General features: G+C 33.6%; 1 protein-coding gene across 10 annotated transcripts in view; it reads right to left on the bottom strand.

Annotated features, from left to right (window-relative positions):
* ADGRL3 (adhesion G protein-coupled receptor L3) overlaps nucleotides 1–27846 on the bottom strand; it is a 512753-nt gene that overhangs the window by 335739 nt on the left and 149168 nt on the right. For 9 of the 10 annotated variants that reach the window (XM_044912942.1, XM_044912937.1, XM_044912940.1 and 6 more), the window contains one exon: nucleotides 3312–3421. The exons of the other annotated variant lie outside the window; for it this stretch is intronic. In XM_044912942.1, the coding sequence (XP_044768877.1) occupies nucleotides 3312–3421 (110 nt within the window). The remainder of the gene's footprint in view (nucleotides 1–3311; nucleotides 3422–27846) is intronic. 10 annotated transcript variants of the gene reach the window in all.

The following is a 27846-nucleotide window of genomic DNA, read 5'->3' on the forward strand; positions in this document are numbered from 1 at the left end:
CATCTATATTTTTATATTTTCATTTTTTCGGTATTTTTCCATGAGAAAGTATCACCTTAAAAATCAATATTTGCAAGGGAATATACACAGTCTATATTAAGAAAGAAAATATCAATAATAGTATTTTTTCCACATCTCAATATTAAAAAACAAACATTCATAAATATCAAATACATCACTTATATATAACGCAGTTTGTTGTCTTAAATTAAAAATGAAAATGGGTATTACTGAGTTGTATAACAAAAAGAACCCAACATAATTTGTTTATTCATTGCTCAATTAGAAAAATTTAAAAGATTAACAATGAATACTAAAATTGACGTTTACCTTCTAATAACACATTAGGGATATATTAGTAAGTATATTACATACAAGGATTTCTCTTATAATACAGGTGATTTAAATAACTTCTTAAGTTACTACTTAGATAAGAGCCTCATTCCAAATTGTGGGCACAATTTTTATAGCACAAACTCGTTTTTGCCATTATACTTTGTTAGGTGTTTGGGAAAATAAAAGTTTGCAGTGATCCAGCTGCTTAAAGAAAAGCATAAAAACCTCTTAAAAGTTAAGTAGCAAAAGAACTAACAAAAAGTGTCCAGGCCCTTGAAGCATTTGCTTTCACCATGTGAAACTACTACAGTGATGAAAATTATAAGAGTTAAATACTGAACTAGACTGAATAACTCATGAAAATATAGAGGGGAAAATCTCTGGGGAGAATTATAGCTGAGTCCTTAACAGGTATTTGAGACAGGCTCAAATCATGGCTCTGTCATTATCCAGCTACTCTCTATTTTACATGAAACATTAACTTTTCCTACTGAGCTTCAGTTTCTTCTTCAGAATAGTGATACTCATACCTAACAGGGAGGCTATGGTGAGAATTAAATAAAATAATGTACACAAACATTTAACCCATGTGGTAAATGAGATGTAGTAAGTGCCAATAAATGGTAGCTATTTTAAATAAGTGATTTTTTAACAGCATTGGAAAAGTCTGTATTTTATGCTAGAGATAAGGAAAAGAATTTAGTGTTGCTCTAAATCAAACTTCCTACAGATCAGGGAATATCTATAAATTGAGATCCAGAAAATTTTAATAGCTTACCTTAGCTTAAGGACCCATGCTTTTTTGTTAAGAAACCAGACCATATTCTGAATCCAGGCTTCCTGATCTCTGGTTATTTTTTCCTACTAAACCAATCTACCTTTCAAATAAGTCACTATACTTTATTTCATGGTTTATACTTTCTTTTGTATTTTTTTTAAATCATGTTAAATTCACAGAATGAATTCCAATTATGCATTACACTTTTAATTGAAACATACTGAAGATACTTAAACAAGCGCAATCATGCTATGCTATATAAATTAAACCAGTGTGTAAACTGGCAAGTGGCTGCACCTACGTTTATAATTCTTATTTAATAAAACAATCAGATAAATATTTTAATATAATGGACATACATCTAAGGTGATCCATAAATTTTAAGGATTACCAGAAACCTGTTTACATAGGATAGTCAGAAATTGAATTGTTCATCTCTGAAAATTTATGAGAGAAAGGAAATGTGTGGTAAACCATACTCCTTTTATGCAAAAGTGTATGCACAAATTCTTATTTATATTGAAATGATTTAAGTAGATGATTTTTCAAAATAAGTTGGGCAGAGGATTTTAGAGTAGCTGTCCTCAAAGAAATTCTGAAGAAATACAGAAAATTGAAGAGACAGCTGTGAAATTTTTTAATATTTAAAAATTGTGAAAAAATCTAGCTTGACATTTTCTACTTCAGCTTTCATGTTTCAAAAATATGATTGAAAGTTTCCTCAAACTGTCTTTAAAAATGAGGTATTCCTTCTGGTAATTTTTATAAAATGCCTTTGGAAACAGCTACTCTACATAATTCACAAAGATCTTATTATACAATCCAAATATAACTGTCAAAGGTCCAAAAGGCAAATGTTATTACTTTAAAATATCACTAATGAACAGTAACTGGTCAGTAAGAGTTTTATATTTTCATAGAAAGGTCCCTAAAGATAACAATGTATAAGAAGCATAACTTCAGTTGAGATTTCAATAGAATGTATATGCTTATGCTTTCTTTTATAACCTGGAAAATAAGCTTCTAAAACTTCACCAGATAAACTTTCTCTAATGAATCACACGATAAATAAAACAAAAATGAAATTTTCTCTTGATTGATTTCATTATTACTTTAAAATTTCAATTCATTTTTTGCTGGCCAAATTGCTCTCTATTATTAGATTATGCACACTTACAGTTTATGAGTAATGTGCTGCTTCTTAAATAAGCAGAAATGAGGCAAGCTTTGAACTATTTCTTGGCACAGCAAACTGGCTGATCTCCAGATACTTCACTTCAGAGATGTCAAAGGAAGTGGGAACCTGGGATTTATTTGTGATCCCAGCTGTTTTCTACTTTGGGGATGAACTGAATATCTAAATGTGAGAATGCAGGATTTCCCGAGTGATCTTCACTAAGGAATCCCATGAATAATTAATAGATCAAAAATATTTTTATGAAATGGTGATTCTTCCTTTGGGTAGAAAAGTCAGAAAAATGTTCCAGTTTTGATTGTTTGATTCTTCATTATTCCTGAAGAAAAAATATATGGTTGGCATATACCATATCTGACATAAAAGTTGCAAAGACAAACTTCTTGAGGCTGTAAGAGATAAATTCTGAAGAGAGCTTTAGTTCATGTAATTTTTGTATTTTCTTTTCAGTTTGTTCCTTCTGGATGAATATATTTCTCATCCTCAAAATGTTGACAGCACTTGTAGATTAGATATAATTGCTTCTATTAAACTCAAAGTTTATCAATTTCTATGCCACTATAAAAATACAATATAAAGCGTTATATAATATATGTGCCTATATATTATATATATATATAATATTTATATAATATAATATGTAAGTATATTATTCATTTTCACTTCCTGTTTGCTTGGACCTAGAGGCATGCAGTATTGGCATACCATTCATTTCAAATTTTTTCTAAAAATTTTATATTCTTGCATTAAGAAAAATTTTAGAATAAGTATTGATATACAGAAATGTATAGTCAAAATGAATGCTGCAGAATCATGCAGGCAACATCTAATTATTCCATTGGTGGGCAGTATATGATCCTGAAAAATTCTAATTAGCCAGTCCTTAAAAATTATGTAAAAAAATATATGATAATTCTTATGCTTTCATAGAGAATACTTTGTCAATCCATGCAAAACAAAGCTTAAAGTTTTTTCACAAGAAAAGAACAGGAATATACATACTGTAAGGGACACATTCATACTGCACTTCAAGGTATTTATAGGTTCCTGGACACGGGTCTGGAAAAACATCAGGACCTGCCACCACTGCACACTGCGTTCTGTTATTGCACCTGAAGTCAAAAGAAAAGAAGAAATAAGAAATTTATGGGAAGTTAAATCATTATTAACACCAGTATTAATTTGGTTCTTGTTACAAATATTTTACATAAGGTTTTGGTCAATTTAGAATTTTAGACTTATGAAGGAAGTATCTGTAGTACACTTAAAAAAACTGGAAATAAAAATCAATTCACCTGGTTTACTCCTACTAACAAATTTAATATTTTGAGTTAGAAGTTAAATACTGCTTAAGCAACACTAACTGGTCCTTAGGATATTGCCAATGTGAACACAGGTAAGGACTGTTTGGTAGGAATCACTCACTACATTAAAAAAAAAATTGAGAAAATATGACCAGAGTTTTATTAGAAATTGTAAAATAAATTCGCTGATTATCATGACATCTATTTTAAAGGCAGTGAAAATTGATATATATATCAATTATATATATATAATTGATGTGGAAAAGCTTTTAGCCAAACCTAAAAAAAATCAATAAAAATTTAATATTTGAATATTAAAATATATCTAAATTTAATTTATATAAATTGATATATTACTAACACCATAAGTTAAACCATTTTTAAGTATTGATGCTCATGTTCCTGTGTTCAGTCAAATAATTACACTAACCTCACAGATTGCTGTTCACAAATGCCAATATCCTATAATTTAAAATAACTTTAAATCTCCAAAGAGAATAATCAAAAGCCACTACTGAGATAGAAATATAAACTATGCATCTTTTGTGGCAATTGGGCTAAACAAATCTGGGCTACGCAGACTTAATCATGGGTAAATATACATATAATGAAATTGATTCTTATGTTGAAAAAGACACCCAAGTTCAGAATGGCTTTGCTAAGGTAAATTTTACTTAGAAATTGTCTAGATTTGATAATTTTTTGATAGGTAGATACTTCTATTAAAAAAACAATGTTTTTTTCCAACTATAATATTGTCACTAAGGGTATAGGATGAGACGTTCTATAGTTATCCTCTGTTTTATGTTGTTTATTCATCTCAGAAATATAGTACCTTACAGCTAGAATTTTCCATTATGCCTTCTTGACATGCTTCATCCTCTGATATGACCTTATACTCCTGTATCCTTCCTTGATACTGGAAGGATAAGGAGCATCAACGGCAGACCTCAGTTTGATTTACTGTGAAAATGCTTTGTGTTTACTGGAGGCTACCATTTGTTGGCCTTAATGAAGATTTTATTTAGTCCCTAAATTAAAATTGATTCATTAGTGAATGTTGTAAGCTGAAAAATATATTCTGCGCGATCAGTGGAAGATTAATAAAAGTCAATATTCCATACTTATCCGGCAATTTAGCATAACAGTTAATGCTGAGGATCAACACGTCCCTAAAGTTCTCTTGTGTGGATTTAATGTCTGAGGGTGGTTATTAGACATCTGTATAATAACATTAGTGTAACTATGGCTGTTCTCACACATATGCTGTAAGTAGGCACCTTGCCATGTTAGTGTACTCAGACTTTCAAAAAATAGCAGCACTTCTCTTTTACAAAGAAAACTTCTTGAAGGAGATGTCTCAAGTTAAAATACATGTTTCTTTGCAGTTAAGGTATACGATTTTCACATTATGCCTTGAAAAAAAAACCTCATAAATCAATCTCAGGTGTTTATAAAATGAGCATATATAAAAACTTACAGTTATTTCTGTAATTTGTCAAAGAAAGTTATCAGGAACACATTTGAAGTAGAAATAATTAATAAAAGAAGTATACACCATGAAATTTAGTAAAATGTAAATATTCTGTAAAAGTAATATTTCTGATCTGCAGTCATTAAGTCATGGCAAATTTGAAATATATATATTACATATATATATATCAGAATATTACAAGAATACACACAACTTCTAAATGAATTTTATTATTGAACTGTAGTAATTAGAATAAAATGTTGATAATAGGGTGTAAAACAACAGTAGACGAAGAAAGAAAGCAATACATATATATACTACAGTTCAATAATAAAATTCATTTAGAAGTTGTGTGTATTCTTGTAATATTCTGATATAGAAGGGCAACTAACATATCTTTTATTATTTAAACAATCAATGTTTTATATCAACAGACAGATTTCTAGTAATTGGGCGCGAAGGTTAAAATTTACAATTATGTAAGTTTAGTTGCACAGAAAGTGGTCTTGAATCAGAGATTTCAAATGGTTATTGTCTGTATAGACTAAAAAATATAATATGAACACTATAATAATCCACCTATGCACTTATCTATCTAGACATGTGCACCAACCAGTTTCCATATTACACATTATTTAAGTTATAAAAATACTAATTATTTTTGTATATATAAGAAAATTAAGTGATCATTTGCTGTAAACATTAGACACCTTTATGAGTCTCAAATATCTTACTCAATGTTAACCAGAAATAAGTCAAATAAGCCTTTCAACTAATGAGATAGTGTATGTGAAGAGGTATATAAACCAAAACATGCTATACCAATAATATATTTGCAGTCATTAGCATCATTGTTCTGCATTTAAAACATTAACTTTTCAAAATAATTCCATATTTTATTAATAATTCCATATTAAATGTTCTTTATAAGTTAAGATTCTTAAAAATCAGGGAGAAAGGTAGATAATCTCTAGAATATTATTCTTGTATATTATATATTCTAATATTGATTGTTTAAAGATTACATTTCAAAAACAGAAGTTTAATGGTTCTATCTTCTTTTTTCAATGACTTCAGTTACTATAAATAAAAATGAAATTAACTATACTTTTGATGAAAGCTTATTGAACAATGAACAACTTACACCAGTAAGAGTACTTTTATATACATTTATAGTGATGTCAAAATTGTTAAATTCATTCTAAAATATTATAGATGATAAATGTGAAATAAAATAATCAAATGTTCTCATGTGCCTTAAACTCAGAATTTTTCATTGTTTACTTTTAATGTAAATATAATGTTTTAAAGATACGTTTATGCAAAAAAAAAAACCCACCACCATCATAATATTCTAATGTTTAAAATCTGAAAACAGGTTAGGCAATCAGAGTAACTGAAGATTTTAAATTTTCATGATAAAATACAGCAATATAAAAAAAGTAGTATTTTGGGACACCTGGGTGGCTCAGTCACTTAAGTGCCCGACTCTTGATTACGGCTTAGGTCATGATCTCGGAGTCCTGGAGCCTGCTTCAGATTCTCTCTTTCCCTCTCCTCTGCCCTGCCCTGCCCCCCTCCCTCTCTCTCTCTAAAAAAAATTAATAAATAAAAGCAGTAATTTGTTCAATGTCAATCAACAGAACAACTTTTTTATACTTTCCTTATTTTTCTCTGCCTGTCACTCAGAGACCTGCTGATCTGGCATTCGTTTTGGACTTAGAACCCTGGGAAGGAGAAGGCAACTATTTCATGGCAGAATATGAATATATATATATATATATATACACACATATATATTTATGTCATATATACATATATATACACATATATACATACATATACAAATATATGTCATAAAGAAATCATCTAGATCTTACTCAAATGGTAAGAGAAATAAGTAATCAGAGAAAAAATCAATCATCATCATTAAAAAAAAAATTCAGGGTACCTGAGTGGCTTAGTCAGTTAAGCTCCCGACTCTGATTTCAGCTCAAGTTATGCTCTCAGGGTTGTGAGACTGGCCCTGTGTCAGGCTCCCTGCTGGACATGGAGCCTGCTCAAGATTCTGTCTCCCTCTGCCCCTCTTCCCCATTTTCTCTCCCTCTCTAAAAAAAAAAAAAAAAAAAAAAAATCATTTTTATATTGTAGCTATACACCTAAGTATTTGCAAAGGAGTTTGGCAATGTTGTCTACTTTTAATTTAAGTGGCAATTTAAGATATGAAAACTACATTCTATGTTTCACAAGGTAATTGTCCAACCTCAAGTCTCTCTTTTTCTACATCCTTTCTTTCTTTTTAAGATTTTATTTATTTATTTGTCAGAGAGAGAGAGAGAGCACAAGCAGGGGGAGCGGACGCAGAGGGAGAAGCAAGCTCCCTGTCGAGCAGGGATCCCGATGTGGGACTCAGTCCCAGGTCCCTGGGATCATGATCTGAGCCAAAAGCAGACGCTTAACCAACTGAGCTACCCAGGCATCCCTTTTTCTACATTCTTTTACATGTAATTTCACAAACATTCCTTTATATTAAAAAAATGTAATTTGATACAAGCAAGTAAAAACATGACCAAAGTGATCAGTGAGGAGTGCAGAAACTAGGATGCTGTATTAGTTTTCTTGCTGCTCCTGGGACAAATTTAACAGCTTAAAATAATGCAGATCTATTCTCTTAGAGGTCTGGACATCAGAAATCCAAAATGAGTCTTACATGGCTAAAACCAAGGTGTTGGCAGGATTGGTGCCATGTGCAGGGTCTGTAGAGAATCTGTTCCCTTGCTTTTTTCCAGTTTCTAGAGGCTGTCCCCTCATTCTTTGGCTTGGGTCCCACATCACAGTAACCTTTTCTCACTTTGACACGACACCACCTTCTTCTTTCTTTGATCTGCTTGCTTCCCTATAAAGACCCCTGTGATTATATTTAAGGCCCACCTCCATAATCCAGGATAATCTGCCCATCACAAGAGCCTTAATTTCAGCACTTACGTAAAGTTCCTTTAGCCATATAAAGTAACACTCTTAAATTATAAGGATTAGATATGGGAAATTGAGCTATATTTACCTGACAAATAAATGTAAATTTTAAAGTATTTTATAGAAACTGGAATATGGTTTCACTTTGGACCTACATAAAACCTTATAAAATATGAACTATCAAACATTAAGAAATTGTTAATGAAATCCACTGATACATATTAAATTGAATTTATGTTTCTGTGTTATTAATACCACTCTATAAATAAATTTAAAATGACTATTTCATGTTTATAGACTGAAATAATTTTATTTTGACAAAACCCAATTTAAAATGGTAATTCTCAACATTTCCAGTGGCAACTTAAAAAAAATAGAAACCTTTTCAGATTCCCTTACTACAATACAAATTTACAAATTTATGAACCTTTGAATTTTTCACTCTGACTTAATGATACTCTAAAATACAGAAATATATTTCAAAATGTGGTAATCTTGCAAAGTCCAAGTTCCCAATATTCCACATATCTCTGGGTAATATTTGATAGAACAAATTATCATAATCGTCAACATCCATAGAATATTGATGGAGCCCATTCCAAAAATAAAATGATTAGCTATGTCAGACACACGAGTACAATTCATAGAAGCGTACGTCCAAAATAAATGGAAATGTGCTTGTAAAATTAACATATTCATAAACAATGTCTGGAAAAACATTTCAGTCCTGAGTTCTGTACCAATGATTTCTAAGCTGTAATCTTCTAGTAGTTGAATGCTATAACAATGGGAATGCTATAACAATGTAAAATTATAAAGAAACTTCTCATTTAAAAATAACTAGCATTGCATCAGTATTGGTTTATTACCACCTACGTATGGCAGCATTTTAGAGCTGAACATTCTTTACTGGCAATGCATGGTTAACAAAATAAATCAGTGTGTGTCTGCATTAGTTATCTGAAAGAATGGCAAATAGAGATATTGCTCGTTTTCTCCTAAATAAAAAGGAGCAATATTTTATAGGCATATATGTTATATGCATGTTTTTATTAAGTGAAAACAATGTCCACTTTACTGAGAGCTATGAGGATATTGATGCATCTATTTTCCAGGACTACTTATGTTATTTTACTCTTTTTTTTTTTTTAAGTCAGAGACAGACTTACTTCATTATCCCTCATCAAATACTGATGGAAAGAAATTGAAGATGACACAATGAAATGGAAAGACATTCCATGCTCATGGACTGGAAGAACAAATATTGTTAAAATGTCTATACTACCAAAAGCAATCTACACATTTAATGCAACAACTATCAAAACACCAATAGCATTTTTCACAGAGCTAGAACAAACAATCCTAAAATGTGCATGGAACCATAAAAGACCCCAAATAGCCAGAGCAATCTTAAAGAAGAAAAGCAAAGCTGGAGGCCCCACAATTCTGGACCTCAAGTTATATTACAAAGCTATAGTAATCAAAACAGTATGGTACTGGCAAAAAAAATAGACACAGATCAATGGAACAGACTAGAAAACCCAGAAATAAGCCCACAATTACATGGTTAATTAACCTTTGACAAAGCAGAAAAGAATATCCAATGGGAAAAAGAATGTCTCTTCAACAAATGGTGTTGGGAAAACTGGACCATTTTTACACCATTGACAAAAATAAATTCAAAATGGATTTAAGACCTAAATGTGAGACCTGAAACCATAAAAATCCTAGTAGAGAGCACAGGCAGCAACGTATTCCTAGATTGGTCATCTGAGGTAAGGGAAAAAACAAAATAAACTATTGGGACTACATCAAAATAAAAAGCTTCTCACCTTCTCCTTCAGAGAAGGAAACAATCAACAAAACTAAAAGGCAACCTATGGAATGGGAGAACATATTTGCAAATGACATATCTGATAAAAGGTTAGTATCCAAAATATAGAAAAGAACTTATAAAACTCAACACCCAAAAAACAAATAATCCAATCAAAAAATGGGCAGAAGACATGAATAGACATTTTTCCAAAGACATACAGATGGCCAACAGACTATAAAAATATGCTCAACATCACTCATCATCAGGGAAATGCAAATCAAAACCACAATGAGATATCAATTCACACCTGTCAGAATGGCTAAAATCAACAACACAAGAAACAACAGATGTTGGCGAGGATGCAGAGAAAGGGGAACCTTCTTGCACTGTTGGTGGGAATGCAAACTGGTGCAGCCACTCTGGAAAACAGCATGGAGGTTCCTCAAAAAGCTAAAAATAAAAATACCCTACAATCCAGGAATTGCACTATTATTTACCCAAAGAATACAAAAATATTAATTCAAAGTGGTACATGCACCTCGATGTTTATAGCAGCATTACCCACAATAGCCAAGATATGGAAATAGTCCAAGTGTCCATCAATTGATGAATGGATAAAGAAGATGTGATATATAGATATAGATATGTAGATATATACACACACAATAGAGTATTACTTAGCCAAATACCATATGATTTCACTCATATGTGGAATTTAAGAAGCAAAACAAATGAGCAAAGGGAAAAAAGAGAGAGAGAGGCAAACCAAGAAACAGACCCTTAACTCTAGAGAACAAACTGAAGGTTACCAGAGGGGAGGTGGGGGGGGAATGGGTGAAATAGGTGATGGGGATCAGTGAGGGCACTTGTGATGAGCACCAGGTGATGTATGGAAGTGATGAATCACTATATTGTACATAGGAAATTAATATAACATTGTATCTTAACTAACTGGACTTTAAATAAATACTTTAAAAAAGAAAAAAAATATGAAGTAACTCTTCTTTTACTAGCCTGAGAAAAGCCTTCATAGTAAAATTTAAAAGGAAAATATTAAAAAACAGTTTTATAACTTTATGCATGTATAAATGTAGAGAATAGCTCTGAAGGACTTGTAGCAACAGCAATTACCACTGAAATGTAGGATAATTGTGACTTTTCAGTCCTTAACAGTTTTTCTCCTTTTAATTTTTATTTATTTATTTTTTAAGTAGGCTCCACACCTAGCATGGAGCCCAACACAGGCTCAAACTCATGACCCTGAGATCAAGACTTGAGCTGAGATCAAAAGTCAGAGATTTGGGGCACCTGGGTGGCTCATTTGATTGAATGTCTGCCTTCAGCTCAGGTCATGATCCCAGGGTCCTGGGTTCGAGCCCCGCATCGGGCTCCTTGCTCAGCGGGGAGCCTGCTTCTCCCTCTCCCTCTGCCTGCCACTCCTCCTGCTTGTGTGCTCTCTCTCTCCCTCTTCCTCTCTGTCAAATAAATACATAAAATCTTAAGAAAATAAAAAAAGAGTCAGAGACTTAACTGACTGGGCCACCCAGGTGCCCCATGTCCTTTTTAAAATAGAGTGAACATTTGTTATTTCATGATCATTCCAAAGCATATTTAAAATTTAAAGAGAATGAGAACTCTTTCAGGATTATCCATATTGACTACCTCATATTTTGATAGCCTTTTAACTCTTAAAATTTTACATAGTAACATCGACACAATGCAGCTTTCATAGAAGTTATTTTTTTGTTAATTTCCCTCAGTTTCTCCTATATTTGCTGCACATCTCTCTGTCTTTAAACCACTATAATTATTTTTGGTACTGAAATGAGATACAGCCTTTTTCCAGAGAAAATGAACAGGTGTAAGTCACCTCAGAATTCTGGCACAATGGAAACCAACCCTGCCAAATATCCAGAGAGCTAGTATATATCATTCACAACTGGATAAACTCTATTACAGTTTGCTAACAGCCTTAAAATGATAACAGTGTTAGTTGATCCATCTTAGAATAACTGATGACAACTTATGACATTTTATCATGAAGACAGATAATGTCTTCAGGAGTGTTTTATATTTGTCTTTGTCAGAGTTGTGGACGTATTCCATACCTTAGGGAAATATAGGCAAGTGGGGTTGTAATACTCAACCTAACAGAATGAATTATCTAGGACATATGCCCCATAATTTATGCATGGTTGAGAAACCCACGAACAATTTAAGGTTTGTGGTGGAAGAGAAAAGGGGAAAAAATCTGGTATCACAACTATTTTTAAAGAGAATAAGCAACACTTGGGTAAATATAATGTATTTATTTTCTTCATTGCCATTTTCAATAACTGAAAATTGGCAGCTGAAACAGATACAGATGATACTATAAATTTGTTTCAGGAATTATTAATAGCAGAAATAATAAAATATAGAAGCAGATTTCTTATAGGCGGTCTATATTAAATGTAAAAATGCAGATCTGTATTTGCTTAGAGATATGAACACAAATCGGATGGGGATCCCCCCAAGTAGAGACAGTAAGGAGAAGGAGCACACCATGGGTACCCAGGGTCAAGGGTACCCAGAAGCCTTCAACTCCATAGATACACTTTATCTTAATTTAATTTAATTCTATTTTATTTTATGTTATTTTATTTTTAGATTTTATTTATTTATTTGTTAGAGAGAGAGAGAGAGGCAGGCAGAGGGAAAAGCAGGCTCCCCGCTGAGCAAAGATGCAGGACACAATCCCAGGACCCTGGGATCATGACTTGAGCCAAAGCAGATGCTTAACCAACTGAGCCACCCAGGCATCTCTGACACATTTCACTTTTAAAAGTTGGGTAATGTGGGGCGCCTGGGTGGCTCAGTCGTTAAGCGTCTGCCTTCGGCTCAGGTCATGATCCCGGGGTCCTGGGATCGAGTCCCGCATCGGGCTCCCTGCTCGGCAGGAAGCCTGCTTCTCCCTCTCCCACTCCCCCTGCTTGTGTTCCTGCTCTCACTATCTCTCTCTCTGTCAAATAAATAAATAAAAATCTTTAAAAAAAAAAAAAAAAAAAAGTTGGGTAATGTGTACCCATTTGTTCATTACATTATATTTTGTAATATCACTGATATTTTCAATGTATTTTGAAAAACTAAAAAAATAGAATAGATATTTAATGAATATTTTATACAGTTTGAACTTTAAGTAGAAGAACTTTGCATTACTAAACCAAAACAAGATGAAACAATTTTATGTTTTATTAGTTTCCTTTATAATTATAGAATCACAAATATGAAATATAAATAAAATATGTATGGAATGCCTAATGCCTCAGTCTAGAAGAGTTTATAATGAAATACACACAATCATTCCTTTCTGCCTTAAACTTGAGAGCTAAAATCAATATCAATATTATTTAATAGTCATTACATTGTTCTTTAAGGATTGTTTCCTTTAGAGAAACAAAGTTTCATAAATATTTCTGATAACTAACAAACACAGGATAAAAACTAAAGGGGTGTCTCAGTCGGTTAAGCATCTGACTCTTGATTTCAGCTCAGGCCATGATCTCAGGGTCCTGGGAGCGAGCCTTGAATGGAGCCCTGGGTCTGGCTCTGTGCTCAGCAGGGAATCTGCTTGGCACTCAGTCTCTCTCCCTCTGCCCTTCCCCCCCATTCACATTCTCTCTCTAAAACAAATAAATCTTAAAAAAAAGAAAAAAATAAAGTTTTTTATGAATATCTATTATGTGCCTACTATGTATTAGACTCTTCATTATTTATATATATTCTAACACATAAATTAGTAGAATGCTCTGATGGAAAACTATGTTTTCAAAAACACAGTCCTTTTTTGTTTTTTTAAAGAAAATACAGTCCCTCCTTTTTTAAGAAAAAATACAATTCTACTACAAAATAGTAGTTGCAGTTTTACTTATTTATTTTTAATTGAAAAAGTCTGTAATGAGGGGCGCCTGGGTGACTCAGTCAGTTGAGCAACCAACTCTTAGTTTCAGCTCAGGTCATGATGGGGGGACAGGGACAGGAGTGGGGATGGGGGTGGGGGATAGGTTGCGAGACCCAGCCGGGTTAGGCTCCATGCTCAGCAGGGAGTCTGCTGGAGATTCAATCTCTCCCTCTCCCTCTGCCTCTCCCACACTCGAGCACTTGCCCTCTCTCTCTCTTTCTCTCTAAAAATAAATAAATAAATCTTTAAAAAAATAAAAGAAAGAAAAAGTCTGTAAGGAAAGCGATCATTTTATCCTTACTATTGTTAAATGGATTTATATTGTATTATTCACAATGGATTATATACACATTTTGGAAAACATGCAAAATATATGAAGTATCTAGGTTATTGACAATGCTTGAAATGTGAAATAATTTTAAGATACTTAAAAAGGTGAGATACCATTAGTGATATAGAAAGTATCCTAGAATTAAACTAAGAACCTACATTTGAACTGATACTATTATGAAAAACAACACAAGATACATAGCCTCTTAGGACCTCAATTTCTGTTTATTTGTAATTACAATCTGTAATGATATTTTGAGGCTTAAAAGCAATAATATACAGGACAACACAACATAGAACCTGAGATGGTGTAGGTACTCAATAAATGTTGGGTTACTGAATTGAGGATATATGACAATTAGTTAAAAATAGTAAGAATTAAATAATTAAAAAGGTAAAAAATAAAGTAAGAGTTCAAAAGAAAGAAAGAAAGAAAGCCAGCCAGCCTCTTTTAGGTCATTCACTTGGAATTCCAAGTAAAATAAAACAACCTCACAGGCAATCAAGTAAAGCATTCTACCTCCAAACTTCATGGTTTCACTTTTGATCAACGGGATTCATTTTAGAAATGTTAGTTCAGTAGAAAGAAGCCACTTAGCACTATGCACCTCCGTTCTCCTCCTTCACACCAGATTGCCATTAACTAAAATTATTAATATATGGGGACCTTTATATCACTATGCCATTAGATTTTATTCATGAACAGCTTCATTAAAATGCTCTCGATTAACAGAGACAAAAATAGAAAACCATTTAGTTTGGGAGGATTGTGCTCCACTTTAAAACCATGTGCATTTTCAAAAATACATAGTATTTTTGACTTTACAGGACTATAGATCTATCTCCGAAGACAGGTAAGGATTAAGAAATGTCTGTGGATTTTTAGTAGTTAAGGGAATGGAATATGTAGGTATAGTCAGAGAAAATAAGATTAAAATTACACAAATACATGCTTTACTTTAAGATTCTGAATCAAAAGTCCGTTTTTAATGTAATAAGTATGCAAGCAAACCACTTATCCTTCTGAGTTTTACTCTACTCATGTGTAAAACAGCCGTAACACCGTTTCATTTCCCTACATCAAAGGTACTATAAAGTGGGGAACAGTGAGGGAAATGTAAATATTTTATAATTACAAGGTATGGTAACTTCAATAGAGTCTCATTGATGCAAAATGATGAGAAAGACATGTAGAGCCTCTTGTATTTATCAAAAATATCATTCTACTGGTATGAAATTTTAGATTCTAGCATCTATAGCACAATACCTGGCATTTGATAAGGTGTTCGACAGATTCATTCAACAATGCTTCCTGAATCTCTTTCTTCTTCTTCCCTCGCAACATCCAATCAGCCCCACGCCCTGTGAGTGCCCCCTACCTCTTCTCCAGGCTCCCGTCCTAACCAGCTTCAATATTGCTTCTGTGTTTTGCCTTTTCTTATAATTTTCACTTGATTTTCATGACCCTTCATTCATCTCCTCCAGGTTAAAAACCAAACACAACATATCAGGCTCTCCATAAGTAGCCTCTACTTTCTGATTAAATTAAGTCTCGGGTGACTCTAGAGTGGAAAATGCAAAATATAAATACCTGAAAGTGAATCTGTAAGCTATAACTTCTTTCATTTGTATTTTATAGATAAGCAAGAAGAAATTAAGTAATTTCCCCAAGGCTGCACTAACAATGAGGACCCTGGGAAAAGAACTAAATTCTCTTTGTTCCTGATTCAAGGTATTCCTACTTCCTTTCTCTTTTTAGCAATGGGACTATAAAAATCAGATTGTTAAGCATTATGTGACATTATCAATCCTTGTAATCTTTTGTATTATAAGTCCTGTTTTTTTTAGATAGTGAACAATAATTTGTTCATTTAACTGACATGTAGTAAAAGCCTACTATGTGTCCTGTGCTAGAAAATAAAGATAGATGAGACACGCACATGCTCTAAAGAGCTGGAAATCTATTAGAAGAGATACACACCCCAACAGATTATTAACCTATGATGAATTAAGTACAATGACAGATGTATGTATGCACAGGTATATGACAGTGAAATAGGGTGACATAGAGTCACTGTTATGGGTTTAATTGTGTCCCCCCAAAGGATATGTTTTGGGGTGCTTGGGTGGCTCAGTTGGTTAAGCTCCTGACTCTCGATTTCCATTCAGGTCATGATTTCAGGGGCAGGAGACTGAGCCCCCTGTCGAGTGTGGAGCCTGAGTAGGATTCTTTCTCTTTCTTTCCCTCTGCACCCCCCATACCCCCAGCATCACACACACTCCTCTCTCTCTCTCTGAAAAAAAGAAAAGATATATTAAGTGCTCACCCCCCCAGTATCTCACGACATGACCTTACTTGGAATTAGCTTTGTCGCAGATGTAATTAGGGAAGATGAGGTCAGACTGGAGTAGGGTGGGTCCTTAATCCAACAGATAGTGTCCTTCTAAGAAGAGGAAAATGTGGACACAGCTAGAGATACCCAGGGAGAACACAAAATTATGACAGAGGCAGAGATTAGACTGATGGAGCTGCAAGCCAAGGAGAACCAAAGACTGACCACCACCATCAGAAGCCAGGAAGAGACAAGCAATGATTCTATCCAGAGTCTCAGGGGCAGCATATCCTGCTGCTATCTCAGTATTGCTGGGTTTCAGAACTGTGAGAGAATACATTGTTGTTTTAAGACACCTGGTTTGTGGTACTTTGTTTCGGCAGCACTAGAAAACTAATACAGATACCTAACCTGGACAGAAGAAAGGGTATTAGGGCAGGCTTCTGGGAGGAGGTGATGTCAGAATTGAGTGTTAAAAGATGAATAACAGTCACCTCGGTGTAATTAATGAGAGACTAGAAAAGGCATTTCAGACAAATAAAAAGAAAAAGGGAATTGAAACAGCATGGCAATGTAGAGAGCTAGAAGCTATTTGGTGCTCTTGGAGGAGGCACAGCCTGACAAGAGAAAGGTTAGAGAGGGGACCAGAGGCTCAAAATACAGAGATTTTGTATAAGATGTTCATAAACGAGAGTGGCTAACACGTATTGATTGCTTCTCTGTGCTCAGCACTGTGTATAGTGCTTTATGTGCATGATTGCATGCAATCTTTGCAATGACCCTAAGAGGGCTGTATATACGTGTAAGTGAGAAGACCAAGGCTTTGAAAAATTACGTGATTTATGCAAAGGTTGTCCAGCTGCTTCTTAAGTGAGTCTAGACTTGATCTACTTGGTTAAGTGGAATCATGGAATGTGTTACAAGCAAGAAATTAATAAGCTCTTATTGCTTTTGATATAGGTTAATCTGTCATTTCCATAGAAAATGAATCTATGGAGTATAGCCTACACGCACAGGGATCTCATAACAGAGATGGAGAAAATGGCTGAATTAAAGAAATATTTAAGGTAATAAAATTAGAAGGTCTTGATAATTGGTGGGAATGTCAGGAATTGAAAGGAGGCAGGAACCAAGGAAAACTAGCTCTGGAAGTTGGCTGGTGGTGTAACCCATCAAGACAGAGAATACATGAGGGGGCAGAAGGTACAGTAGATGTACATGAGGAAAATAACAAATGAAATACTGGTTCTGTGTTGATATGTACACAACAGGGGCTCTGAATGGCTGTTGGTAAACTTTCAGGGTCCCTCAGCAAGATTTACTGCTTGGCTAGACTGTGCTATAATGTGACAAGAGAGGCAGATGGCAACACTGTTAAACAGACTCCTGTCCCTTGCTCTTCGAAGTTTATTGTTGTCACCAAAGAGATTAAGATATAAACCTAAATCTCAGATGTCAAAATAAATAACTTAGGTATGCATCCTTCGGTTTTCTAGCAGATAGTCTGAAATATTTAGCAATTTCCAATACACCACACACACATTTATATAATCAGATTTTGTTGGTGGTGGTGCTTTTTCCAAAGAAAGAAACATTTCCGGGGCACCTGGGTGGCTCAGTCGTTAAGCGTCTGCCTTCGGCTCAGGTCATGATCCCAGGGTCCTGGGATCAAGCCCCGCATCGGGCTCCCTGCTCTGTGGGAAACCTGCTTATCCCTCTCCCACTCCCCCTGCTTGTGTTCCCTCTCTCGCTGTGTCTCTGTCAAATAAATAAAAAAAAATCTAAAAAAAAAAAAAGAAAGAAACATTTCCAAATTAGCCAGAAAGACAAATTTCTCAAAAAAGCGATTATGAGAAATGGTCTAAGTAGTCAGCTACAGAATTAAAAAAAAAAAAAAAAGATAACCTTGTTTCTTGAGTCTTGGTGCTAAATGGGAATTTTTACACTCCATTTTAAAGAACTGAGTCTCTAGAGAGAACAATACCTATGTGAATGAAATTCCCATACTGTCAGGTATTGATCTGAGTTACCATCAGTTAGCAATATATTTTTGAACATACTCGATTATGAACAAACATGTATTTGCCTAAGGCGTATATAAAAGTCTGTAGATTTAGCTCTTAAGGGTTATGAAGTTTGAGTGTTTTGCAGAGGTGACAGACAGTCCCTACAGGCAGGGAAGAAGGTGGCCGTTTCTTTCTGCAGCGTTCCCTATGGTCTAATTATAGAGCCATATGATACTTGTGTCAGCTTGAGGGAAAGCCACTCTCTTGGCTTCTTAGCTGGCAGCAAGTTACATAAAAATGATGGAGAGAAAATGGAGAAGCCTAAAAGGAAGGTACAAGAATGGACAGGAGCAAAGGAGAAAAAAAAAACAAAAAACACACATATGCTTTTTATTGGTTACCACATTTCAAGCATTTTAATCCACTTGATACGTAAACACATTTTACAAATAAAAAGTATTAAAAGGATAGACATTTGGCAAGTGTCTGCAAACTAAAGGATTTGTTTTCTGCTTTTACAAAGGGAAAAGAATACTGAAAGACTGCCATTAAAAGCAAGCCAACTTAGAAACCCAGTGGAAGTTTGGCAAAGACAAAGTAGAAGGGGATAAAAATTAAGTAGCAGCAATGGCTAACTGGATCTGAAATGTCTAAATGCACATGAACTAGTGGTCAGTTAGCAAGTGTGACAGTTCACACTGGGCGAGAAGGTAGATAAAGCTAGGAAATTTATTGTTTCAACTCTCTACACACTACACTGACTTTTCTTGACATCAGTATAGAACTACTCTGGGAAAGTCGCATACAACTACTACATCTCAACTTGCCAAAATCTACAAAATGGTAAGACAAAAATATGAAAAACCTTTTCTTGACTTGCATTTTACCTGGCAGCTAAAGAACTCATTTATAAGTCATTTGTAACATGCAGTTTACAAATTTAGATTCCAAAATTAAGGGATATAAGTTTCAAGGAATGCTTATCCTAATCTTCAAGATCTTCTTGAGTTGATTGCATGCCGCAAAAGAAAAAAAGTGTACCAGAGTACATTTTTTGTATGTTTCAACCAATTCATATAACTTTATTCAAATTTGTTTCCCCAGTCGGCAAATGGTCACAATATAAGTTTAAGTTCATATAGAAAAACTAAACTAATGATACATACTAATCTTTTAAGAACATTTTAAGATGCTGTCTTACAGTTATATGTATGAGTGATGGCACCAAAAGAAAGCACTAAGGAATATTCATAAAATTTATAACATTGTCTGCCAAAAGATGAAAAGTATGTTTCACTAAAATAATGAATGCCCCTATGGCAATAAAGTGAACATTAAATGCTTTATTTCAACATCAAAAACATGTGATTAAAAAAATGCATTGGGGCGCATGGGTGGTGCAGTCCATTAAATAAGTCAGCTTGGTTTCAGCTCAGGTCCTGGTCTCAGGGTTGTGAGATCAAGTACCACATCAGGCTCTGTGCTCAGCATGGAGTCTGCTTCAGATTTTCTCTCCCTCTGCCCCTCCTGGGTGCGCGCTATCTATTTATCTGTCTATCTATTTATAATCTCTTTCTCCCTAAAATAAATAAATAAACCTTTTAAAAAATGCATCAAAAGCCACTGGAGGAAACCAAACAGATGGGCCTAAGTGAACCACTGATCTTGAATTTCAACTTCGACAAGGAAGCAGGTAGTTGTTTTGTTTTTTATCTTTTTATATCAGTGGGCAAAATATATTCCAAATATATCTAGAATCATAGTAATCCACAGGAAATACATGTTTTTGCTAAAAATCTAAAACTATGATAATGTTACTTGTTTTGATTGAATTAAATTCAAATCAACTGCATATTTATAGAGTTCCATAAAAAGAAAAGTAAACTAAATCTTATTTAGGAACTTGACTCATTCAGAGGTCTAATTTTCCATTTTATACCACAATTTACCTTAGTAGTCAGCATATAGAAATCACTGATTAAGAAAGTTTTTGAATGAATCTATCAATCTAGAGAAAAATGAAGGCCTCAGTTGCTACAACCCACAACCTCAATCATGAGCCAAAAATGCTAAATAGGAAAAACAGGCATTTGCATAAAAGCAATACAAACTTTAGGTTAATTTCTTCCTAATGTAAAGGCACTTTTTAAAGATGTTTTCCTATTTTTTATTTTATTTAAATTTATTTATCTTAGTTAATACTGACTTGATTCAATTGTAAGCACAAGGAAACATATTACTATTACCTGCAATCATAAAGGATTTGCTAATGAAGATTTTATGTATATACAATTGCTTTTTAAAATTACATGACAAAGGTAAGAAGGCATCCTTGCATAAGTTAAAAACATTTGCTTAAAAATTAGGCAAACCCGAAAAAAAGAATCCTGGGTCAACCAACATCAGCTATTATGGTTTACACAAGTTACTTAACGTCTCTAAGCCTCAAACTCCTCATTCGTTTAATGGAGATTGCACCCACACTTCAGAGGGTTCTTGTGTGAATTAAAAGAGGCAAGGCATGTAGTATGTGTAAGTACAATACTGCTCACTTTCTTTTAGGTATCAATAGTGCTGATGACGAGAGCCATACAACAAATAATAGTGAAAGCCAGCTCATTTAGAAGGATCATGTTCCTTGAAAAACGACATCCTTAAAACATTGTTCCCTTTCCATTTCTCTCTATATACTTACATATACAACAATTAAAGAATAAAGTTTTCTTTAAAGTAGACTCAGGTCTTATTACTATATAATGCAAATTTCATAATCATTTCTATTTCAGGAAATAGTAGAACATGACATGGAACAGAGTTCTAAGAAGTACAAAGGTGTTAAAATCACTTTAATATTTAATTTGCAAGTCAATAATTTATCCTACACCATATTGACAATTTTATATATTCATCTGGAAATACTTAAAACTCAGCTCATAGATAATAATGAGTAAGAGAATCAGGCTGAATATAAGAATCATGTCCTGTTTGTATTTAGACCTAAATTTTATAGTGATTTTGAGAAATTTTTGTTGAAAAAGTTCAAATATAAATTATTTTCTAATGAAAAAAGTCACATTGATTGAAAATTTTCATTTTCAAGGATATAAAAAAACATAAGTTTGTTGAATGTTTCAAATTTCTAAATTAATTACCAAGATGCACCTAATATGAGAAATTCAAAATTTTACCATTACTGCAAGAAATCCTAAGTATATGGAATTAGTACATTATTGAAGTTTCCCTAGAACAATTTTTCATTTTAATTGAATGTAGTTGACATGTGTTTGCTCACCTAGCACCTACCCCTACAAAAGCATCTAGATTTTGCTCTGTAGAATCATTTGCTCATATTCTCAACCCATCTGGGCACACCAACCATGTCTACCTAATTCATCTCACTGGTCACAGTAATTGATCAATAATGTCCGAACTTGGAATTTTTGCTGAAAAACTGGAAAAAAAGATTGCTGGTAGCCTAAAACTGAGATTAAAAGGTCAAGCACATAAGCTTGGTGCTGCTGGGTGCCAATATGCTAATACCTTAAGATGATGCCCAGCACAAAGGACAAGAGAGGTGGAGAAAGACAGACTTCTGATGCATCACTAGAGCACCTGGATGAAGACAGACCAGGGGTCAATTAAACCAGGGGCTTTTCAGTTAAAGGAGTATTTTCTTGGAAACTCGTTTTAAGTGAGGCTTGAGTTTCTTGCAATGGAGTCTTCAGTAGCTGAGTTTCCTTCAGGCCTGACTGCATCTTATCATTGCACAAAGAAAGCCTTCACAGACAAATAAACAAGTTGTATTACAACAGGCCTAATTTGGAATGAGGGCCTTTTCTTGCTGTCCCCTGCTTTATTTAATCAGTCAATCCAGAGAACACTCTATTTTGATTTTAACATCAATAGCTATCTTTAACTTTCAGACTGGGTTAAAAAAATAAATAAGGTGAAATTTTATGCATTCTATCATTAAATAACACACACAAAAATTCCCCCAATTTAATTATATAGCTGTGCATTCAATGCATATGTTGGTATCTAAAAGAAAAAAGCAAAAACAAACAAAAAACAAAGAACAAAGAACAAAACAAAACAAAACAAAACTCCAAAATTTTGCAATATTCTGATGAAATTATCTGGGCCATCCTATAGATGCTTGGCAAGACACAGAAAACAAATTGTTTTATAAATTTTCCAGTTTTGTTAGAGGGTATTAAATAAATTCTTTATTAACTAATATGCATATACAGACTTTGTCAGAAAGACTGGTTAAAATAAATAAATATATACATACTTAATCCAATTACCTCTTCTTTGGCTTAATAAACATTTTAAAAAGTTTTTTAAATAAAATTTTATTTTTTAATACTTAAAATTTATCTTAAAAAGTAATTTATTTTAAAAATATTACTCAGTGAATGTTTTAGCACTTCTTACAAGAAATACTAGTCTCTCTATGAAGAGTTTTCATTCCAAATCTTAAAAGTATTAAAACTGAAATGTATTTTCAAAAGTGCCATTGTTGGATAAGGTTTTTGTAATAAGAAGTGCTCCCATAAAGCAACTAAGATCACAGAAATGTAAGTAATTTAGTGATTTTTTACTGATTTAGGAAAACACTATAAATATATTTAGTGATATTTTAGTGATTTAGGAAACAGTATAAAGGCTTTATATTCATTGTGCACATTTATCAGTTTTCATCACTCCATTTGCTTTGTTTGGGGATTGCAGTTACCCTTGCAATATGATCCAAAAAAGATCTGCTTTCTAATGGACCATTAATGATTTGCTTGGATTTCTAAACTCATTTTTATATGGAAAGTGCCTCCATAAGCTAAAACCTTTCCTCCCAATGTTTTAAAACTATCAAATTAGTAGAAAAAAAAAATTCACTTTGTCCAAGAATCACAATGATGCATTGATCATATTATTTAAATCTCTTTGTCCTTCCATTGATCCTTGGCTTTATTTTTCTATTACTCCCTTTTGTTTTTCTTAAGCAGACAATCAAAAAGATATGCAAAAGATAACATTTCTAAAATTATTTATCATTCATTTCCCAAAATAAGCATGGGTTTGCCAGCTCAAAACTTCATATATAACTGTAGGAACCATATTAACATTCATTATTTTAATATTTTATTTTAATCAGTTTATGCATTATGGTTAAGGTGAAGGATGATCTCTACCATGACCTTGTAGTCAGGCAGTCAAGCTTTCTTCAATTCATAATGATGTAGGTCATAGTATTAAAAAACATGTGAAAAAAAAAAGGGGGGCGCCTGGGTGGCTCAGTCATTAAGCATCTGCCTTCGGCTCAGGTCATGATCCCAGGGTCCTGGGATGGAGCCCTGCATCGGTCTCCCTGCTCAGCGGGAAGCCTGCTTCTCCCTCTCCCACTCCCCCTGCTTGTGTTCCCTCTGTTGCTGTGTCTCTCTCTGTCAAATAAATAAAATCTTTAAGGGGCGCCTGGGTGGCTCAGTCATTAAGCGTCTGCCTTCAGCTCAGGTCATGATTCCAGGGTCCTGGGATCGAGTCCCACATTGGGCTCCCTGCTCTGTGGGGAAGCCTGCTTCTCCCTCTCCCACTCCCCTGCTTGTGTTCCTGCTCTCGCTATCTCTCTCTGTCAAATAAATAAATAAAATCTTTAAAAAAATAAAATAAAATAAAATCTTTAAAAATAAAAAAATAAAAAACATGTAAAAAAATAAACAGAAAAACCTGAAAATATATTAAAAGAAAATACAAAAAAAAAAAAATTACCAAAACATGAAGGTTCGTATTCACAACTTTTTAAACAAAAATTGTAGCAAAAACATTAAAATTGAAAAATGATATTTAAGTTTTAGCATTATATCGTTACAAAAAATATACAATGGGAAAACTTTAGCCAATATGAGTGTTAGTAATATGATTGCAAATTGACCCAGGTAAAACCCTTGGAAGCCTTATATATGCTTCTTTTTTTAAATTACTTTTTTAAAAGATTTTATTTATTTATTTGAAGGGGGAGAGAGAATGAGAATGAGAGCATGAGCTGGGGGAGACACAGATGAAGAGGGTGAGGCAGACTCCCCGCCGAGCAGGGAGCCCAATGCAAGGCTTGATCCCAGGACCCTGGGATTATGACCTGAGCCCAAGGCAGACACTTAACCAACTGAGCCACCCAGGCGCCCCCTTATATATGCTTCTACTCAATACATTTTTTTCCAAATGTTACCGAGTATCTATTGACAATAATTACAATCTACTTTTTAAAAAGTAGTTAAATTTTCAAGAGAGAATTATTCAAAGTTTAATTTTGATTATACTTTATAAAATGGTATTTTACTTTATTGATTACCCTGCATAATAAATTTGCATTGTACATCCTGATAACATAAGAAGACATACGGCAACATTTACTATTGTTCAAGACAAATATTAAAAGCCTATATTACTCTTGGTAAATTTAGTTGCCCTAAAATTGATTCTCTACTGTCACACTGCTAGCTGGTTAACAATACTCTTTTTTTTTTATTTTAATTTTATTTATTTATTTGAGAGACGAAGAGAGAGAGAGCATGAGAGGGGGGAGGGTCAGAGGGAGAAGCAGGCTCCCTGCTGAGCAGGGAGCCCGATGTGGGACTCGATCCCAGGACTCCAGGATTACGACCTGAGCTGAAGGCAGTCGCTTAACCAACTGAGCCACCCAGGCACCCCAACAATACTCTTGTAATCAGACAGTGGATTACAATTCTAACTCCAAGTACCCATTCTGGAAATGATCACAGTGAAGGCTAGACAAGACTAGATCAGTAAATCTTTGTCACTTCAAGTGTAACAAGAATCACAATTCCCTCCTAAGATATGATGGACCACTGTAACAGGAAAGCAAACTGAGATATAAACTCATATGCATAAATACACACACACACACACACACACACTAGATCAATATTTTGCAGATAGTTTATTTTGCTAATAATATATACAGAAGCTACACCATGGGTGCTTGGTTCTGGTCCCGACATAGCTCCTCACAGGTTGAAGAACGGTGTGACTGATACATTGAAATTTTCTCTTCTATAAAAAAGGGGATTGGATTCTCTCTAAAACTTTCATCTTAAACAACCAAGGATGTAAAATGTTAAGATAATCAATCTTTAGGATTAGCCCAGAAGAGGTTCTGTGTTTTCCTAAGTGCTAAAAAAATAAATAATAAAAAAAAGTATAGATCTTTAAAATAAAGAGATGTGACAAAAGGCTAAACCCTTCTACAAAGTACATAAACTATAAATCTAGCAAAAGATATAAAAGACCTCTAGAAAATAAAGGATAATATGAAAAGGCAAAGCAAAGTACAACCTATAAATTTACTAAGGACTGAAAGCATAAAAGTAAAAGATAAACATATCCTGAGAATAAAGAGAAAACTACAGCCTTAAATATTTTATTTGGCAAATTTAGATGTTGCTGCTACTAAGGATGAATTAATTATAGACTTGCATCTTATTAATAAAATACTGAATACTAGAGGGATACATATCTTGTTACTATATTATAAAAATTTATGAACTTGACTTTTTTCATTAATAAATGATGGTATATCCACATATAACTATTAAAAAGAATGAGATAGATAGCACTATATTTATTATCATGCACTTCCAAAATGTGTTTTTAACTTTAAATATCTAATTGCAGAGCAATATATACAGTAAGATCCCCTTTGCTTATATATAGTAAATATAGCATTAAAATATGATTGTTAAAGTGGTTACTTTTAAGGACTAGGATTTGGTATTGGGGAACATTATTTCTATAATTTAAAGAAGAATTTAAAAGAGGGAAAGAAAGCATCTAGAATACTGGAAAGGGAAGACTGAAGTCACAGATAACTGTTCTTACTATGTCCCTAGTACTTTCAAGGTGTAAAACTATTTAAAAAATTACCAGATCCATTAGGCCTCAATTTTCTCGTCAATAAAATTGGAACAATATCTAAACGACTAGACGGGATGAGAAGTAATTGAAATGATATATGTAAAGTGCTTAACGGTGTCTGGCACATAGCAGCTATGAAATGAATGCCAGTTTGCTCATTTTCCTCCCTTGTTCATTAGTGAAAGGCAATAATGTTTCATATTGTAGACTGTTCTTTCTCCCCTAATTAGAGAATAGAAACATAGCTTATTAGACATTTAGCTTCACAGACTTGAAAGAAGATTATTCAGCACAGGAACATATTTTTTTAAAACCTAAAACAAAAAACAAACAAAAAATTTCTAATACAAAACAAGTATCTGTGACTGATAAGAATGACAATGGAGACAAATCCTTAACTTGATTAATTTAGTGACTTAAGAAAGGAATGTGTGAGATTTCAACATAGCTGAAGAGAAAAGCACTCATTAAGGGTTGTTTTCAACTGAAAAAAATCTATGCGGATTTCATTCCTCAAGTATTAAAAGCCAGTCACAAAAATCCTAGATTAAATAAAATAGATTTAAAACTTCTGCTCTGCCACAATGTCAAGAGAATGAGAAGACAGTCAACGGACTTGAAGAAAATTTGCAAAAGACACATCTGATAAGAACTGTTATCCAAAATATACAAAGAACTATTAAAATGCAATAACGGGAAAACAACACAATTAAAAAGAGGATCAAAGACCTTAACAGACAGCTCACCAGAGAAGATATACAGATGGCAACTAAGCCCATGAAAGATGTTCTGCATCATATATTATGGAGGAAATGCATATTAAAACAAGATACTACTACACAGCTATTAGAATGTCCAAAATGTGGAACGCAGACAACACTAAATGCTAACAAGGATCTGGAGCCACAGGAACTCTCATACATTGCTGGCAGGAATGTAATATGGTACAACTACTTTGGGATATAGTTTGGTGGCTCCTTACAAAACTAAACATCCTCCTACCATAAAATTCAGCAATTGCATTCCCTGATATTTACCCAAAGGAGCTGAAAACTCATGTCTACATGAGTTACATGGAAAACCTGTAAACAGGTGTGTATAGCAGTTTTATTCATAACTGCTAAGACTTAGAAGCAACCAAGATGGCCTTCAATAGGTGAATGGATAAATAAACCATGTACATCCAGACAACAGATATTATTCAGTTCTAAAAAAAAACCAAACAAACTATCAAGCAATGAGAAGACATGGAGGAACTTTATATTTGAAAGAATTCAATCTAAAGAGATTATACACTGTATGATTCCAAGTACATAACATTTTGGGAAAGGTAAAACTATGGACATAAAAAAAAAAGATCAGTAATTGAGAAGGTGGGGGCATGTGGGGCAGTGGCAGGGGTGAATAGGCAGAGCACAGAGGATTTTTAGGG

This window comes from Neomonachus schauinslandi, chromosome 2 (assembly GCF_002201575.2).
Source record: "Neomonachus schauinslandi chromosome 2, ASM220157v2, whole genome shotgun sequence".
NCBI classification, from domain to species: Eukaryota; Metazoa; Chordata; class Mammalia; order Carnivora; family Phocidae; genus Neomonachus; species Neomonachus schauinslandi.